Source organism: Rhinolophus sinicus, chromosome 3, assembly GCF_057876585.1.
Source record: "Rhinolophus sinicus isolate RSI-liver-muscle chromosome 3, RSI-T2T, whole genome shotgun sequence".
NCBI lineage: Eukaryota > Metazoa > Chordata > Mammalia > Chiroptera > Rhinolophidae > Rhinolophus > Rhinolophus sinicus.
The window spans coordinates 68745835-68765577 of NC_142503.1; the positions used below are offsets into that span (position 1 = coordinate 68745835).

The 19743-nt window shown below is 35.0% G+C and overlaps 1 protein-coding gene across 41 annotated transcripts in view; it reads left to right on the forward strand.

Annotated features, from left to right (window-relative positions):
- Positions 1-19743, forward strand: part of PAM (peptidylglycine alpha-amidating monooxygenase) — a 261122-nt gene that overhangs the window by 204466 nt on the left and 36913 nt on the right. For 23 of the 41 annotated variants that reach the window (XM_074328644.2, XM_074328647.2, XM_074328650.2 and 20 more), the window contains 2 exons: positions 265-336; positions 11971-12294. In XM_074328644.2, the coding sequence (XP_074184745.1) occupies positions 265-336; positions 11971-12294 (396 nt within the window). The remainder of the gene's footprint in view (positions 1-264; positions 337-11970; positions 12295-19743) is intronic. The other 18 variants (XM_074328669.2, XM_074328672.2, XM_074328668.2 and 15 more) reach the window with 1 other exon arrangement.

Consider the following 19743-nt stretch of genomic DNA (forward strand, 5'->3'; position numbering starts at 1 on the left):
TTAAGTTTATTGGGGTGACAATTGTTAGTAAAATTACATAGATTTCAGGTGTACATTTCTGTAATACATCATCTATAAATCCCATTGTATTTTCACCACCCAGAGTCAGTTCTCCATCCATCACCATATGTTTGATACTGTATACATTTTTAATACTGTTGTTCTTATGAAACAAGACAGTAAATAATGTTTTATGTTGATGATATATTTAAAGTATGTAGTATATACTGCAAATTTATGCTCAACTCCTTTGATACTTTACAGAAACAGAGAGCAAAGATAAGACTTCTTTACTCCAGCAGCCAAAACGAGAAGAAGAAGAAGTGTTAGAACAGGGTATGTATGCTTACTTCTGTAACTAGGCCTATAAAAGTATTCATTATTCAAATAGGCAATTCAATTTTAAAGTTATTGAGATATTTTAGGTCTTTGTTTACCAGTCTCCAAACCTGTGTATTGCTGTTTTTATATAATACATAATTCATGAGAAAATGGTCAGTTGTTGCAATTTAGCTTTGCAAGTAAAATTCATTAGTGTAATTTAGTCCCGTTAGATTTTTCTTTGTTTTAATTTATTTAGTATTATAACTTTATCTATAGTGCAAATATAATAATTAGAAACAATTAGTGAGTTGCTTTTGAAATCTAATGACCTTCACCATTTAAATTCCTATGTATTTAGTATGGTGTGTTCATTAACTATGCTTGAGGTTCAAGAAAAAAGAAATTACGAGTTAAACCTGCATCTTGCCTCTTTTTTAAGTCATTCTTCTCTGCCTTCAGTAAGGTAGGAGGGATTCTTGTTTTATGCATTTGTAGTTTTGTGTTAAGTTGCCATCTGATGAGTTAAGAAAGTATCATTCTTTCTCTGTTCTATTTATTTGAAGTGATAATATTTGTATGTCAGATACTGCATGTGCTGGCACTGAAAAATTGCTCTCCTCAATCTTGGTTTCTTGCCAGTTGTTTGGAAAATAGTACTTTGTGTTAGATATTGGAGGATGTTATCAAGACATTTTTGGCCTAAATATCATGTATTTTAAAACTTTAATGTTAATGCAAACACACTTCTACTGACAATGTAAACTATACAGGAGATAGACAGCATTTTTCTATTAGCAACATTTAGACATTTCTGACTCTTTGGATATGGTAAACCCCTACTGGAATTCTTCAAAATGTATTCTATTAGGTCAAAGATATCACTCTTGCACTAATAGTATTTGCAAAATTAAAGAATCCAGACTTTTGAAATGGAAAAAAAAATGCACTTTGAAAGAAGTATAGGGTAAACTGTAATTTAAAAGTTCTAAAATTTTGTAGAGTATGTTCTATAACATCTCATTCTAACAAGTGGTCTTTTAAAATACACAACTTAGCTCAAAGTTGTTTCTATTTTTATATTAAGTCAAGAAGGAGATGATTTTATACTAAATGGTTTATACTAAACTATTATACTAAACTATTTAGTATGACTTACAATAACTAAAATTATCAATCCTGTGAATACAGAGGGAGCCAAAAGAAATGTATACACATTTTAAGAAAGGAAAAGACTGTATTAAAATTGTAATACTCAATATAGATTGATAACAAAAGATGAATACAAGTCAGGTATATTCATTTTTTGGTACCTCCGATATATTTGTAAGGAAATCAGTAATTGCAACCTAAATGCAGTAGTGTAACAGTATTTGCAATAATTGTGCTGAAATTTAACCAGACTTAAAATGAATTATTTTGACATTGCACATACTATTTGAAATATATGTCTTTGAAATAATTTGAGTCATCTTAGAATACATTTCCAAATACCAACAAATGTGACTACCATTCAGTAGATGCATCTTGTAAAATAGTAAGTACCTATGGAAACTGAGGCTAGACTATGTTTGCCTTCTGAACTTAGTTGAGTTGATCAGGGGAGACATTGGAACCTCTGAAAGATTAGAAACCCAAGAGGAACCTTAATGTTAGATTTAACCTGTTCTTTCCAAATAATAGGTTTTAGGGGGTGGCATATATGCATACAAACCAATCTTTTAATAAATGTTCATATTTTACTATTCATTTACGCTTTGTGTTTGATAGCATATATATAATATTAAGTTTAAATATATCCAAAGCTTTATTGGTTCCAGAGAAAAGAATCTATGAACACATAAGAAATGATTTTCCTGTAGTTAACTCTTTTCTTCTACTCGTGAATAAAAATGCTGTAAAGTTATTTCACTTGGGAAGAAATAAAGCATTATTCTGATTCAGTTTTCATAGTGAAGAAAATGGGCTATGGTATTCATATATTGAAATTAGTGGAGCCATTCAAATGTCACCTCCCAGATTATGTGAAGACAAATACCTGACTAAAAAGCATTTTAATGGCTAGTGTAGTCTGTGTATTATTCTACTGGTCATTGGAGACCACTGGTATAGAATTTAAAGAGAAATACAGAAATGCACCAAATACATATTTGTACCTATAGTCCATTTGACTCATTAATGAGCTCAATCTATTGCCTTACAATACGCAGATCAAATCTACTTATTACTGAGAAAATATCCCATTCTTCTCAGAGATGTTTGTTTGCACGAATGCCTATTTGTATTCATTTGCTGGGTAGTTCAATTGACTACATAGCTAATAGGAGGACTCTAATTATTCAAATAAATTATGCCATGTATGCTAATTTTTAAAACTAAGCCCTCAAACTTAATCCTTTGCCTTTTTTTTTGGTGTACTGGCCAAAACAATTTATGTTCCAAGTACTCTTCCAAGTTGTATTGATTATTTAAATATTTAAAATCCCCAATGAATAAAAGCCCTGATTTATTTCAGTTGTTCTAGCCACAGGCTAGCAAAGAGCATCATTGTCAGTCACACAGAAGATGTCAAACCCCCATTGGAAAAAGAACAGTTAAGGGGCAGGAAAAAAAGACCCAAAACATCAGAGGACATGTACTCAAAGGCAAATTCTGCACCCATCAGTGCCTAAATGTAGAGATAGAGATAGTTCTACATTGATAAAAAACAAACAAACAAACAATATTTTCTTTCACTTTGTCTTTTTTTTTTAAGGGAACACCCTTTTTGTTTTTGTTTTGTTTTTTTATTTTTTTTATTGGGCAATATTGGGGGACAGTGTTCTTCTCCAGGGCCCATCAGCTCTAAGTTGTTGTCTTCAATCTAGTTGGGGAGGGCACAGCTCACTGGCCCCTGTGGGAATCGAACCGGCAATCCTGTTGTTCAGAGCTCACGCTCTAACCAATTGAGCCATCCGGCCACCCTCACTTTCTATCTTAATACATTGGAAAGCAGATAGGAAGAATTACAGTAAAGATATATAATAAAGGTATGTTATGTAAAGATATGTTATGTAAATATATCTTTACATAACAGTAAAGATATGTTATGTTGGAATGAATGGACATTTATTAAAGTAGGAAAAAGAGAGAGAGAGCGAGTATTCATATTTCATAGGCTGAGAAAAAATGTCGCTATGCCTCAAATGGACAGGATGTAGTAGGTACTTCCAACATGGAGAAAAAAATTCAAAGCAAACCAGGAATCTGTTTAACTCAGGTTTATCTAATGCTCTGTTTCTCCAAGAGAAATATAAGTATTTTATTTTCTTTGAAATTCTAATCACTAAAATTGCTAGCTATTAATTTGGGCCAGAATATTAATTTTGATTGTAAATTCAGTAGCATTTGAAGAGACATCTGAGTTGTGCAAATCCATGTAGCTTAGCCTGTGCTTACTCACAAGCACACTAACGTTCTGGAGTATCCTTATCTATAGCTGCTCCTTCTAGAACAAAATTGGTGTAAGCAAATGTATCTCAGACTCTATCTCAAAAGATGTAATCACGGAGACATAACAAGAACCTCAGCTTTACCTAGCAGGTTGTCTGCATCATGCAACGATGGGAAATATTTTAATAAAGCTTTAATGAAGTCTGCAGGGATATTTTTAAAATAATGCTGGACTGATTTTTAAATAATATTCATTATAGAAGATACAGAAATTACAGAAAAGTATGAATAAACAAATAAAAAATCATACATAAACCCCAGAAATATGGATGTATATGTACATCTCTGTGTGAAATATACATTACCCATATACGTACTTTAACATTATTTAAATCATAATGTATGCAGTTTCATATCTTCTTTTTAACTATTATATCTTGAATATTTCTTCCTGCTATAAAATTATTGGCAAGCCCAGTTTTTAATGGCTGCATAATAAATATCCCTGCCCTTTGAAAATAGCCCATTTACCTGTAGGTGAGCTTATCTGTGAATGAGTTGATTATGCCTTCCTGCGGAATAACACTAGTGGATATTCCAAACATACTGAAATGTCATCAACTTTTAAAACATTGCAAGTGAAGAATTAGCTACGTATGTAATAAGTACAATAAGCTAAAGAATAAAACCCAATTAGTGGTTCTGAGTGGAGGACATGAATCCTAGGAAACTATACAGGATGAGGATGGTGGCAATGACGTTTTCCAGGGCAGACACACACAAACACATGTTCCTCACTTGTATGTTATGATTTGCACTTGTAAGGAACTAAAGCATGTTTTGTACATTCCCTTTATTTTTATGCATTATGATTTCTTATTTATGTTCACTGTGCCAAAGGTAAAACTTAGGTTTTCTATCAACATTGTTTAGGCAAGGAATATGGGCTGAAACTAAGGCTGCAAGCAAGAATCTATACAACTGCATTTAGGAGTTCTGAATTTCAGTGTTTCTCTCCTTTAAAATTCAAAGCATAGAGGTAGTATTGAAATTTATGTCTGTTGTGTTGGGAAGATTTGATGTCTTAAAAAAACTCAAGGCAGGATCGAAAGTCCAAATCTACAATACGAGTATGTCCTTATTATTGTGCATTATGCTCTAGACGGCATTTCTTTCTCTGCAGAAAAGGTCTTTAACATGTTTTATTCAGTTTGCTCCAGACTCTTCTCATTGTAGTCTTTGTGCCCTCATATAATCAATCTTTCTACTCAAAGGTCAACATGAGTTACTCTATTCCCAAGGCAGGGAGAATATGACAAAAATACAATTTGTAGAGGGAAAACACTCCATGACCCCAGATAGTTAAAGGTCTTCAGACACCTTCTGCAAAACAGGATAATTTCACATGGTTTTATGCTAACAAAAATGAATTACCATTGGCATGTTTCATCAAATAAGCAGAATCAAGGGAACACGTTTGCAAGTTAACATGATAATCGTCTACTGCAAAAGCTTGTTAAAGTAACAGTTGGTAAACCATTTACGAGAGCAGTAAAACAAATGCTGGACTTGGTAGCTAACATTTCTGGTCCTTTGCTTTGTTGAAACTAGGGTACTCCCTTCATTCCCTAATAAAGTACAAAGGATTTTAGTAGCATCTTAGCTAATTCCAAATACTCTCAATGCCACTTTGCTGTTTTAAAGAAGATACAATTCTTGTTTGTATCCCCACTCACTAAAAATGTATCAGTTTGTTATGATTTATGAGTGGCTCACCTGTCTTTATTTATTGAACTCATGTATCAAACACAATTCTAAATACCCCCCAGGGCTCTGGGCAGCTGAGTGGATGCTGTTTTGAATTGTTTTCCTAATAACAGAACAGGCAGGTGTGCATGATCATTTATCACAGAGGTGGGCTTTCCAATATGGATCAGTGTGCCTGGTATTTGCAAAAGCATCATCTTCTAAGTTCACCTTTTTTATATTTGTCTCATTTTCTTAAAAAAAAAAAAAAAAAATCTGATTGTTTTTCAATTAGATGAGTCCTGTAAGAGGGAAAAAGTTCATTTCTGATTCTTGAGCTGATCATCGTAATCATGTGCTTTATTTCTCTGAGGTTGTAGGATAAATTGTGGGTTAGTAGTAAGTAAACAGTCAATAAACAAAATAGACTTTAACCAGAAGGGAAAGTCAGCTATGACTGACTTTGGTCATAAACCAAAACATTAAAATCTAAAAATAAATTCTTTTGTTTTTCCATTCCTCATATCCCTTTCATTAATCTGTTGTGTTCCGAGGTTGTAATCTCATTAGCTTGGCTCCTTGGCATGTTTTGTCAGTGGTTAAACTGCTGATGAACACCCTGCTTACTCTCTTTGTACCATAGCAATCAAAGAGCGATAAGCAGTAACAAGAACTGTTGATTTTAGGTAATGAAGTACTAGTGATTTGTGTGGGCAATGGGAGTTTATAGTCTGAAAGATTACCACAAGGTTCTCGATCAGTTTTAAAATAAAAACGCCCACCACAATTTAGATTTCATGCTGTCTAAAAGTAGTGATACTTATTTTTTTTTCATCCAATCTTAGAGCATTTAAAACAAAACAAAACAACAAACAAAAAAAACTCATGGGGCAATTTTTCCAATGTATGTTTCCATCTATTTCAGTTTGATCTGACTGTGTCCCTGAAAGCAAACCAGAGATATTTCCATGCTGGTGGCAAGGAATAGGGAGTGATCTCTCCTGAAAAGAAAAATCCCCGTTGAGGCATGAAGGAGTTAATGCTAGCCCACAACGTACAAACTTGGAGTTAAATTGGTGGTATTTTAGATTCTCTTATACTGTGCTCTGTTCCTTTTCCTGACACATTAGCTACCACCACAGTTGTGTTTTCCAAATACCAAACCCACTCAGCCAAATTATTTAAAAGACTAGAGCATTTCTGCATTTCATAAGATTAAGAATCAAAGTTTGAGTGAGAAAAAGACAGAAATGAAACTCACTGCAGCCTAAAATCATCAAAGAAATATTTTTGTCTCTATGGGAGCTAGGGGTGACTTTTTTTAACAAAAAAAATATATATATTTATTCCAGAATCATTTATTAAGGATCTGCTATTAGAGGAACAGTACTAATCACTGGAAATATGACAAGAGATAAGCGGTTTTTATTTTTTATATGAAAATCACCTTTATACCTTGTCACTTATCCCTTCCCAGATAATTTAAATGTACAAAAAACATTTTTTAGAACATCTTAATAGAATTTGATAGTACATGTAAGTTATATTGCCAGTGGTACGTGAAAAGTACCCGAGAAAACAGAAAACTCTTCTACTTTCTCAAACCAAAAAAAAAAAAAAAAAAAAAAAAAAGCCAATTACTGTTCTTTAGGCCAGTTTTTTGTACATCACACTATGTTATGTATGTATTGACTACTTTGCTAGAATTTTATGTTCTAATAAGAAGAAGACAAGCCAGGATAGAGCAAAAAAATTTGTTCAGTCAAAGAATAAACCGAGCACCTAATCTCAGAAGACAGTTAATTTTAAAATTTTAAAAATTAGATATAGTAAGATTGACAGGTCTGAGGTAAATTCACAGGAAAGAGTTTATTGGCCAGAATGAAAAAGAGAGGAGAACCTGGATCCAGTAGCGTGATGAGTTAGAAGGCAGGCCCCTCAATGAGGCCATCTCCTTTGAATCCCAGTTCAACTTCTTACCAGCTATGCAGGCTCGTCATGTACCATAGTGTCCTCATCCTAAATGAGGACAATAAGTATTTCATGGACACCAAATGTGTTAAATTGTATTAAGCACTCAGCAAAGTGACTGGGTCATGCAAAACTCTCAAAAAATATTAGCGGCTATTACTATTATCGTAATTTGTAGTTTATAAAGTACTTCTTTATATTTATCTCTGTCAACAATAGGTAGGGCAATAATACATCTCAGTTTTTCCAGCACTGGCCCAGTTTATGACTAAGAATAGATATTAACAACATTCCTTTCCTTCTCACATTGTCCCAGCTTTGGAAATAAATTATACGGTCACCGTAGCAGTGGGATTCAGAATAAAATTAGAGAACACCATCCTGAAATACATAGGTTGACAGAGCTGAGGAAAAGGTGGGATATAACCAAGGAGTGTCCCGGGAGGTAAGCTACGAGCAATCACAGGTCAGCTCCACAGAGGTAGAGCAGCTTTAATACCATTCCAGACAGATGTTTGACATCAAAGGTAGAGATGAGGATCTATTCCGAGGAAGGAAGGGAAGTGTCTTTCAGCATGTCAGTCGGAGGATGATAGGAGTCTCAAATGCATACTGGTGATAGGGAAGGAAAATATGTTGACAAGTCAACATGACAAATCAGTTGACTTTGCGATTCACTGGTGAGAGAGGGAGGAATCTAATTTTCCGGATTGATTGACCCAAAATACAGCTTCATCACTGAGAGAAATACTATGAAAAGATAAAATATGGGGAGACGATTAGGAACTCAGTTTAGACTTGTTGAGTTCAAGATTCCTGTGACACAGATATCCAAGTGGAAATTTTCAGAAGGCAGTTATATGTACCAGTTTGGTACTAAGCGACCTCCAGATTTAAGAGTCAGTTGTCTGGAGGTAGTTGCTTAAGCCTTGTGAATGGCCGAGATCTCTTAATAGGAAAAGGCCTTAAACAGGGGAAAATAAAGTAGACCTCAGAAAACAATATTTTCATAGGTTGGGCCGAAGACTAAGAGAAAGCAAAGGTGACAGGCAGAGAAGATTTGGACAGAACAATGTTATAAGGAGAGAGTTTCAGAAGGGACTTTTGACTCTGCTACATGCCCACCAGTAGGTCAAGATAAAGAGTCTCTTGGCTTTGGCAACTAGGAACTCTTAAGTAACTCATGCACAGGTCATACAGGGGTGAAGTAAGAAGTGGAAACAGATGCCTTTGATTTAGGGAAGGAAGAGGATGTGAGGAAGGATGTAGCAGTACATAGCCCTGCACTGTACAATATGGTAGACACACACTAGCCACATGGGCTATTTAAATTCAAATATAAATTGATTAACAGTAAGTAAAATTAAAAATTAAGTTCCTCACCCACGCCAGCCACATTACAAGTACTCATTAGCCCCACGCGTCTAGTGACTACCATGTTGGGCAGCGCAGATATAGAATGTTTCCGTTAGCACAGAAAGTTATTTTAGTCCGTGTTGGAACTTGTTAAAGGAAGAGGGAAGATGCAAAAGCTTGAAAGACATACTGTGTCTGAGGAGGGTCTCTCCCCACCTCTGCAGCCACTCAAGATAAGCACAAAGTGAATATGTTTATAGCATATGAGTCAAGTTTTTGGCAAAGAAGCTGTATTAGAAAAGAAACCAGACAGGAAAGGCGCGATGGGGTGCCAGGAGGACTGGCAACCCAGAAAACTGGAGTAGAATAGTTCTTTCCCCCAAGGTAGACTAAACATAAAAGGAGAAAAAGTGTAACTACAATCTCTTTTGACAAAGATAAGAAACAAAATGCTACAGCAGCCATAGTGACTTGTTGAGAACATAGAAGATTGTAAACTTAGCTATTTTCCATTATGAAAATCCCAATTCTTGAATATGAAATAAGAACTGATTTTTTAAAGTTTAGGTCAACAATAGATTGAAGCAGATGCATGTTGCATCTAGAGTTTATGTCTTTCCTTGGTAATTATAATAACTATAATTTAGTAATACCTATTTTATGATATACATTGGGCTGGGCATTTTATATTCAGGGATCTTTAAATCCACAAAATAATTCTTGAAGGTAGTTGTCATTATCTTTATAAGGCTAATTAACTTGCCTAAAGGTACAGAATAAATAGCTTACTAAGTGTCAGGGTTGGAGTCAAACACTGGTGTGAAACACATACTAGACATTGGGCAATAATAACAACATAGGAAAAGACCAGAGCGCTCTAGGGGCACTTAGAAGAGACCCCTAATGTGATTGTCAAGGAAGGCTTCTTGGATATAAGTGACGCCTAAGTAAGATCTGAAGGTTAAGGAGTTAGTTGATTACTGGGGAGAGAATGTCCCAGGAAGAAGACACAACATCTCAGAGTTGATATTCAAGGAACCGAAAGTCCAATATGGCTGTAACATAAAGTGATGAAAAAGAGAGGAATACTGAGAGGGAGGGGAGATTGGGGTTGAGACCACAAAACTTCCTCTGTTTATATTCTACTCCCTCTGTTACACTCAAGGTTAGATATATTTCCTAAATCGGGATCTTAATATGACTAAGAAAAATAGCTAACATTTCAGCATTCCATATATTTTGTACACCTAAAGAGAAAAAAAAACAACCTTTCTGGTTTCTGTGTTTAGGAATGTAGGAGATAGCCATCTAGTGGTCTCAGACATTCCCATGTAATGAGCTATTTCTAGAGATGCAGCTCTGACGCTATGTTTTTACAAGGCCAATGCAACCTTTCTGCAGCCAAGCCTATTATGTTGCTCAATTTTTGTTTTCCTAACCCAAAAATAATTGTAAGTGATAACTTCGAAAGAACCGAGAGCTCTGCGTTTGGTATTCATCACAACTTTCAGACTTTTAATGACAAACCTGAATGACTATGCAGAGCTGTGAGCTCGTGTTCCTCCATCAATATTAACCCAATGACATTGATTCAAGTTTTAAAATTATGTTATTTCTCTGTCCCTAAAATAACCTTGTATTTTACTTTCTATAGACAATGGTTCATTATAAAACAGCATGTTAAACTATTTTATTTAGTGTATGGGGCAGGAGAGTTTAGTAGTAGTGGATTAATTTCTCTTCTGTGAGGCAGAAGGCCACTGTGGCCTTACAGAGTTGGTTGAATTGTAATTTGCTTTGTTCATTTTACTGAGATTGGCGCTATTATTTGGTAATTACTTTCTGATTGAAGATGTCACCTGGGATAAGCAGCTTTCATGGGCAAGAACTGAAAACCCATTTTGAAGCATTAAACCAAGGCTATTTGTAAACATGACAGGATCTCTTAGCATCATTATGGAAAGGCTTCCTATCCCCTTGCACCAATTTCTTAATAATATATTCTTTAGTAGATTGTATCATGGTTAAACCAGTTATTATTTTCATTTCTCAATGATAGTAAGAAAGATTTTATAAATGTTATCTGATGGTGCTGTAAATGTAATTAAAACAAGCAATAGGACTCCATAGTCATAGTAATTTTATTAGCATCACTTAGAATAGGGTAAGGAAAAGGAAGAGCTGTGGGTTACCTTTGGGTTTGGTTTAGGAAAGCGGATTTGTGTTTCCATCGAGAACATGCATATGTTTCCCACTCACACACACGATATAAATAGTTTTGAAGCTATAGATGTAAATGATGAGGATTAAAATGCTTCATGAACTTTCCATAGTCATATTTTATATCTGTCATAATCTTTTATAATTTATTTTCATAGAAATAGATTATCATATCCAAGTTTACTCCCTAGTGTAGGAAGACAGGAAATACATTTTAGTGATGAATCATTCCAATTATATCAGTTTGTTAAAATCTTCTCTTTTGTTTTAAAATGCTTTTAAAAGTATTGTCTTCTCACAAGATTATTTTTCTGGAATTTCTTCCTTTTTTGTTTAAAATAAACAACTGGAGCTATTTACAGTAGCACTGCTAACAAAATAACAATAAAACTTTGGTTTTCAAATTGGCAGGTAGATTCATACCTGTTAGATTTCTTGTGTTTTATAGCACCTGCTCAAAAATAAATATTTAATTTCTTCTGGATTACATTTTAATAAGCTTCTAAAGTCATCTTCAAAGGATTTGCCTGTAAAGATAGCTGTTTTCTGATGTCGCTGGTGACAATATTTTATTTTAGAAATCTGATGAACTGTAACTTCCATATCAATCCAACTATACTGGGAAAAGTATTTATTGAAACGTGCTATACAATCACATATGCATTAATTTGATTCTACTAATATGCTAATAGAGGTTAGCTCCTGTGGTTGGATCCCTAGATAACAGAAATAAATAAGTGGTATAGCAAATGAAATGTGAAGCATATTATTTTTTCATGTTCTGGAAAATCATCTCTTCTTTTTTTCTTCATGCTTGAAAGTCTGAGAGCAACCATCTCTCTCACTTATTTTTATGGCACACAATTTTGTAAATTTTGTAATCTTATCAACCCCCACCCCTTCTCTCTTCTCTTTTTTTCACAGGTGATTTCTATTCACTGCTTTCCAAGCTGCTAGGAGAAAGGGAAGATGTTGTTCATGTGCACAAATATAATCCTACAGAAAAGGCAGAATCAGAGTCAGACTTGGTAGCTGAGATTGCAAACGTAGTCCAAAAGAAGGATCTTGGTCGATCTGACACGAGAGAGAGTGCAGAACATGAGGAGAGGGACAATGCCATTCTTGTCAGAGACAGAATTCACAAATTTCACAGACTAGAATCTACTTTGAGGCCAGCAGAGAGCAGAGTTTTCTCATTACAGCAGCCCCTACCTGGTGAAGGCACCTGGGAACCAGAACACACAGGAGGTGCGTTTAGGGCTTTTTATTTTTTAAAGAATAAAATGTGAAATGCTGCAATCAACATTAGCAAAATCTGAAGGGAATAAAAACGAATGGGTGAGAAAAACTCATCAATTAAAAGGACTTATCATTAGAAAAAGTATTACTCAGATTTGGGTTAATCAGATGTCACATTTTGTTAAGAAGTCTGTCTTTTTGTTTTGGCCCAATGCTTCATAAATTTAGTTTCTGCTCAATTGGTGAGCCAGAATTACCAGGACCAAAACTATTTGCATCATGTCGGGAATGATGGCATATGAAGTTCACAATAACAAAGTCTTATTATATCAACATTCTCCATTTTGCTCCATGGAAAGAAACTGAAAATTCAAAACATGATATGTAAAGTCCCAGTGTTATGAAATGCTGATCCACTACCTTCTTTTAAGGTGTTCAGATTCTTCTCAAAGGAATCTTATACTTCAAACAGTCTTATCCAATTGACTTCTAAAATGTAACCATGTTTATGACTTTGATCTCTTAAGCTCCATTATCAATTACTATCATAATTGGAAAGTGGAGTAGTTATTTCTGAAGGAACCTCCAGCAAGTGAATAACTATCAGATTTATCTTTATTTCTAACCATGATTGGCTTCCATAATTAGAAGACAATACCTTATTCCCTTCAGGTTTCTGTACCAGCAAGCAATGGATGCCTCATCTGTATCTTTAATTGTGTTGTGGCCTCTATGATATTGATTGTGTTTCATGTTACTTGCTAACGTGGAAAGCCAGATAATACAGCATGTGGTGATAATCTTCAAAAAAGTAACAGATATTCCTCATGGCAGCTGTCCATGTGTGGGCTGGAATGGCACAGGCTGCCAATTTGATGTTTTCAAATACAGCTTTGCAGGAAACCATAAATTATTCAACACCCAGCTGATTTTTATTTATAATTGAAAAAAGAAATTATCATGCAGTGCCTTTGCTCACATGGAAGTTTCTAGCATTCTCCATTGGGAATGGCCTAGGGGTCTCTATGAGATGTTAACCAGAACCCAGATTTTTACCTCTTCATATTTAAACAGCATTAGCCCTGCTCTAACTCATTCTAAATTTACCTAATAAAGCTGTTTTTCAAGAAGTGGTCCCTAGATCCCCTTGCAGCGGAATCTAAGGTGCTTGTGAAAAGCCTCAACTCCAGAATCCTACCAAAGAATGAATTACATCTCTTGAGTACGGTGCTTAGAAATTGGCAGTGTATCAAGCCCCTATCCATTTCATAAACATACTGGGCTGTCTGTCTGAACCTCTCTATTAAGGACAGTAAATTGTAACCCAAACATCATAGAAATATAAAAGGCAAAAGGTCCTCTTTGACGAGAATATAATTCTAGTCAAGTGTGAAATGTTAGAGTTTCAGCATGCTTCATTCCATAACCTGTGCTTGTTTGTTACTCTTGGCTTTGAAATAATATCATGGTCTTTTATAGGCATCATAAGTATCAATGTAAAACTCATAGTTTAACTTAAGACATTGTATTCCTGAAACTTTCTTAGTTTTTCTAAGAAAGAAGTGCTTAAAATACCCGAAATACTTTTACTTGCCAAATCTCTTCAGACCTTCCAGGGTGATCAAAATGGCAGTGCCCAGGAGAAAAATGTTGCTCCAGGATCTGGTTCAGGAAGTTTCCTTTCATTTTAAATATTGGGGTGAATATCAGTCAGTGAAGTCCATAAAACAATGAGTTTTATAGAATAGTAGCACACAACACAAATCCTAATTATAAAAAGGAAAGGTGTATGTGTTTCCTTTGTGAAATGATTTATTTTAGTGTTATTTCACTATTCTGACTTAAACACTTCTTAAAAATTAAATGCAAAATACCAAACCTTATATTTAGGTAAGCTATTTCTAAAAGTCTTTTTCTTTTCAATTCTTTCTCACTGTTTACCATAACACAATATAATATCTAACTTTAACTGAAGATAGTTCAGTCCTTTGTATAAGCCAGTAAAAGACCCATCCTCAGGAAGCTTTCAATTGCAAAACAAAACTAGGAAGTCATTACCAGGTAATATCCTAATAAAATATATTAGTAGTCTAATTCATGTATATTCCCCACCGTATAAGGAAGGGAAATAAATTTGATGGATAATCTTCCAGTGTTTCTTTCATACCCTTTCTTTACTCCAGGCAAAGCTGAGAATGGGACCCTAATGGTCCAGAGGAATTAACTGTCTCCCTAAGTGCCTAATTTGCTAAAGAGAATTGTATTAGCTGCAAAGAAGAAAGAAGCTTTTCATATGAGAGTATTACTAAGACAAAACTGTAAGGCTATTGTGTTACTGAATATTATAGCTCATACTCATTTCATGTGTCTTTGATACCAATTATTAATTTTCAGATGAATACACGGAAGCCTAGGGAAGTTAACCCATTTGAATGAGGTCACAGAGTCTTAATTTAAAACTTGGACATTAGACTTCTAATGTGTGCCTTCTAGTTCTTTGCACTGCAGTACAGCTGTGCTCCATCAAAGAGGGGCTAACTTGCTTGCCCAGTTCAGATACACCTCCCTGGGCTCTGGACCCTCATTGCTTAGAAGCTGAGACTTACACACAGGACCGTTTTCTCATGTCCCCAGGTCATGGCACCAGCACAGCCTAACACAGTGGCATTTTTAGAAGCAGCACTTTATATTTCATTGACCCCCCACCTCCCAGACTTTGGAACTGCAGTATGGTGATGGATCCCATCCAGCTGATTGGAGGAATCAAAGGTGAAATTATTGGATCAGCTCAAAAATTGGGTTTGACTTTGTATGGTAGGCTCAAGACTTCCTGAAAGTTTCAAAATAAATACTACTTTGTGGACCTTCAGATTGGTCAGAATTTCACTGTTTCCACACCCTGGCAACTGCCTTTAAAGTTAAGTTTTCCACGTCATTATGAGTTGAGTATGAGTGGGCAAAACAGAATGACACCTTCCAGCTTTGCAGAGCTGAGGAAGTCCTTAGCATTGCTAGGAAGAGATGGTGACAGACTGTGTCTTCAGTGTGTCTCTAAGAGTGCAACCATCTGCCAACACCACCACTTTTTAGGTCTTGTCCTTGTGACTTTTGGTGAGGTTCAGGGTCAGTTCTGAACAGTTGTGGTAACAGTTATGAAAACAGCGTTGGAAATAGAGAAAATTCCTGGATAGGTTCAGCTAGAGTAGACTAAAGGTTTTCCAGCTGTTGTTGGATGGGATATACCAATGGTGGGAAGTAGTCGTGGCAGCCTCCCCGCCATACATGCACACGTGGACACAATACAGGTGGCCCCAGATCAGTTCTTCATTTGTCTAAAATGAAATTTGAAAACCACTCCATGGAGGTAGTGGGATACAGAACACTTCAGACTCTGGAGCCTGACTGCCTGGCTTTGAGTCTACACCACTTATTATGTGGTCCCTCAGTAACTAATACATGGAAAGTGCTTTGAACAGTTTCTGGCACATAAAAAACATTTAATAAATGTTATAATACATTAACAATAATTATGACTATTATTGCTACCATTGAGGTCATGTTGGATGAAAATTTCAAAAATTTAAACACAAAAGAAGTAGAACTAAATAGTAATTACTTTAATTTAAGTAGCATCTCTGAAAGAATTGTCTTGCAATATGTAGGAAAGCTGCAAAATTTGGCACTCTAATTTGATAAATTATGAAAATGACTTGGCAGTGTTCTATCATAACGGGAGTTTATGCATCTTCAAATCTCTGATCACTTAAATATTGATCTGCCTTGATATTTGCCTGTGATCTGTGATACAGGGTGAAAATATTCAACTTGTTAAATTGAGAAATAAGTGCACTCCTTTTTATACCTAACATAGTTTGGTTGCCACCATTAGTTTAATATCTATATTGAGACAGCATTAATAGAGTAGAAACAAAATGTTAGATGTCTTCATTCTACTTGTCTTCTGGAAACTAGACTCACTGAACAATAAATTAAAAACTACAGTAGTTATTCTCACTGGCAAATTTGATTGGACTACTATTTGCTAGCATATGCCTGATTCACCATATATTGCATACCACTGGACATCTAAAAATACTTATGTATTTGTGTGATGCTTTCCCATCAGATAAGAGAACTCATAGGGTCCTTAAATATTCTATGATACATTTTGATTTTACTTAATTTCTATGGACAACTTTTACTTGAGTCTCTCCTTTTAACATTATTTCAGTCATACGTTTACCTCTAGGTTTAAGTCATACAGTATTTCCAGGGTGCAATAAGGCATTCAGTTGGATGAATTTCCATCTATGGAGGGGAAGAGAATAATAAAAACAAACACATACATAGCCCTTACTATGAACCAGGCTAAGTGTTTTAGATTCATTAACTCGTTTCATCCTCATAACAAGAACCATATTTAGAAACCCACCTAGAGAGGAAGGAAGTGCCAAAGCTCAAGGAACCATGATTCAAAGTCAGGCAGACTTGCTCCAAGTCTTGGTTTCTTGGTTTTTAATCACTTTTGTTATTCTGCCTCTCACAATAAAATAAAAATAACAGTAGATAGATAGATAGATAGATAGATAGATAGATAGATAGATAGATAGATAGATAGATAGATAGATAGCTGGATAGACAGACAGACAAACAGGAAGATGACAGTTTTTCCAATCATCCCATTATTTCTTCTGCAATCAAAATAACTATAGTTATATATTACCTTTGGTCATGCTTTCTCGATCACTCTCCAATGAGATGTTCTCATTTGCAAATAAATTTTAAAAAGAAAAGAAATCCTACTAATGTTTCTGAGCCCCTAGTTATGTCTTAATTCTCTTCCTCACTTCACTCTCATTAAATGAAACATTATAATTAATTCTTGTTTTCTTTCTGAAGTGAGTATAAATATTTTTCCTATAGTTTGAGTTAATTATAGTTATCGCTGGCACTTCTGATGAATAACAACCCCTGACCAAAATAAGGCATCTTTTCCTCCCTAGATGAGAATTTGCAAGTGTAGAAAAAGCAACCACTAATTTTTGTTTTTATTGTTGCAGTCTTCCAGTGATTTCATCTGGGTTTTTTCCTTAAGATTAAATATAAAGAGCCTAGTTATGCTGACGTTGTCATAGTTCTGGGCTTGAAGTCATATTTTTTCTCAACTTTATCTGTTAGTCCTTATGTAACACAGATAAATGAATGCCCTTTTAAATGCTTATTAATAATTTCATATGAAAGCAGGATTGATCACTAGCATTAATCTCTTTCTTGGAAAGGTATAAGTCATTAATCCTTTTAGTGATTTATTGATACAATTTTAATAATAACATTTCATTTTTTTCTGAAAGGAGTAACTTTTTTTCTAAATATACGGTGGAATATGGGGCTGCACATTTACCTTCATTTATAGTGAATGCAGGGTTCTTCTAAAATAATACTATTATTTGAGATTTGAATTTAGAGCAGCTGACACTTGGAGTTGCTAATAGCTTGCCCAAGGTCATGTGTAAAAATATTGTATTTAATTTTCAAATTAAAACTGTAACTCTACAGAATTAACTAGTCGTGTACTGAATCACTTTTTAAATAAAAGCTAAGAAGAATGTGAACTCAGAATTTTAACTTCTCCATGATTGATAATGTAAAGTTTAAGTTAGACCCCAAATTTACTTTGTCATACAATTTCTTTAGTAAGGATTTGAGATTTTTCTTGGGTGGACAAATTATTATTATTAATAGATAATTATTAGAAAATAATCGTCCTTGATATTGATGCCTAAAGTTTGGCCCAAGCCAACAATTCATTTCCTGTGAAATGATAAAGTGACCTAGGATGAGCTAGTATGTTCTGGCATTCTACGATTCTCATGTAGAGATGGGCAGGGATCAGAAAAGCATCAGTATTAATTCTGTATACATACATCACTAGTCCTAAATGACTGCCTTCATTCTTGATCATTTAATCTTTAAACAAACAGCCTTTAACTACCTAATAATGAAAAAGATGATGACACTGGAAGCAAAAACATCAATTAACTGAACTAATGTTCGCAGAAGAGAATGTGAACTCAGTTTTCCTCAGAATCTGTCTTAGAATTTCTGGTTAACATAGAGACCTAGATCCTAAAGGTTTTGAGGTCTTGGCTAGGTAATCTTAATAAGTGTGCAATTATATTTTTAATGAAATTAAAAATAATATATTCTCTCCAACCATTCTTGCCATGCACAGAATAGCTCTCATTTACATTTACTCACTATTAAAATAGCCAGTTTGCTCAGTGTCAGCCCTCTTAGGTATTTCCTTACATATCACCTTTACTCTTTTGAAAATTCACAGAAAGTGTGTTTTAATAAATGTGTTCTACGTATTTACATTGAGTTTCCTTCTTGAAAATTTCCAACTGAAAAGGATTCCTGTATGTGACAAATAGTTGTTAACAACCTAATATTAGTCAGTGCTGTTCGCAGACTTGTAAGCGCTTCTTAATCTAAGGTCAATGATCCTTGGGAGGATTCATAGCTACTAGGTAAAGTTCTTTACACAGTACTTCCCATATTTTATGAACATCCCATTTGATCCCAGAAAAATATTAGTGTTGGACATTGCATATTTTCTGTCAGAATTAGTATCTCTGCCCTTTCATGAGCACCTAGCTTCCAGTACCTGTTGGTAGGGCACTGAATAGAAGGGTGCCAGGAGCCATAATATTTGTTTATTGTCTTTAAGGAAAGTGATTAGCCAATTAGTATTTTTATTGAGTCTCTTCACAATGTCTTCAGTATAGTACTAGGGGTAAAAAGAGGTAGTACAGTGAATTCGAAGGTTAGGAGGCTGTTTAAATGCTGGTTGACAACATAAACAAGAAAGACTACTGCGTGGAGTTCAGGTCGATGCATTTATCAGGCCAGTGCAGTCAGCCAGGTCCTGTGCAAGACTTGGTGACAAAACAGTGACTATGGTACGACCTCAGCCTTCAGGAAATTCCAACTAGTTGTAGTGGTTCTGGGCTCTGAGAATCTGATGAAAGCAACTAAATATCTACATTGTCATGAGGTTCGAGGTTCTCTTGGAGCTCACCCAGAATCTTCGGGAGCTGGTGAAGGAGTATAGAATGATGACGACCAAGAGGACAGGCTGTAACAGAGATGAGAATGAATGAAGTTCAACCTGAGATTCAAGCAACTTTAAAATTTAAAACATTTTCTTTGGGGTATGATTTATCCATCTGCGGATCATCTAGACATCTCCATTACGCTTATGCGCTATTTCCAGAGTTTACTTTCATAAACACAGTTTTAATTATGTCACCCCATGCTTAAAAACCTTCAGTGGCTCCCAGTCGCCTGTAGCAGCAATTTGTGTCCTTTTTTCCTAGTGTGACATGCGTGATAGATGATGAATGCTATTCATCTTAGCAGCCCCGTTCACATCCACTGCTGTGCCCAGAACTGTTT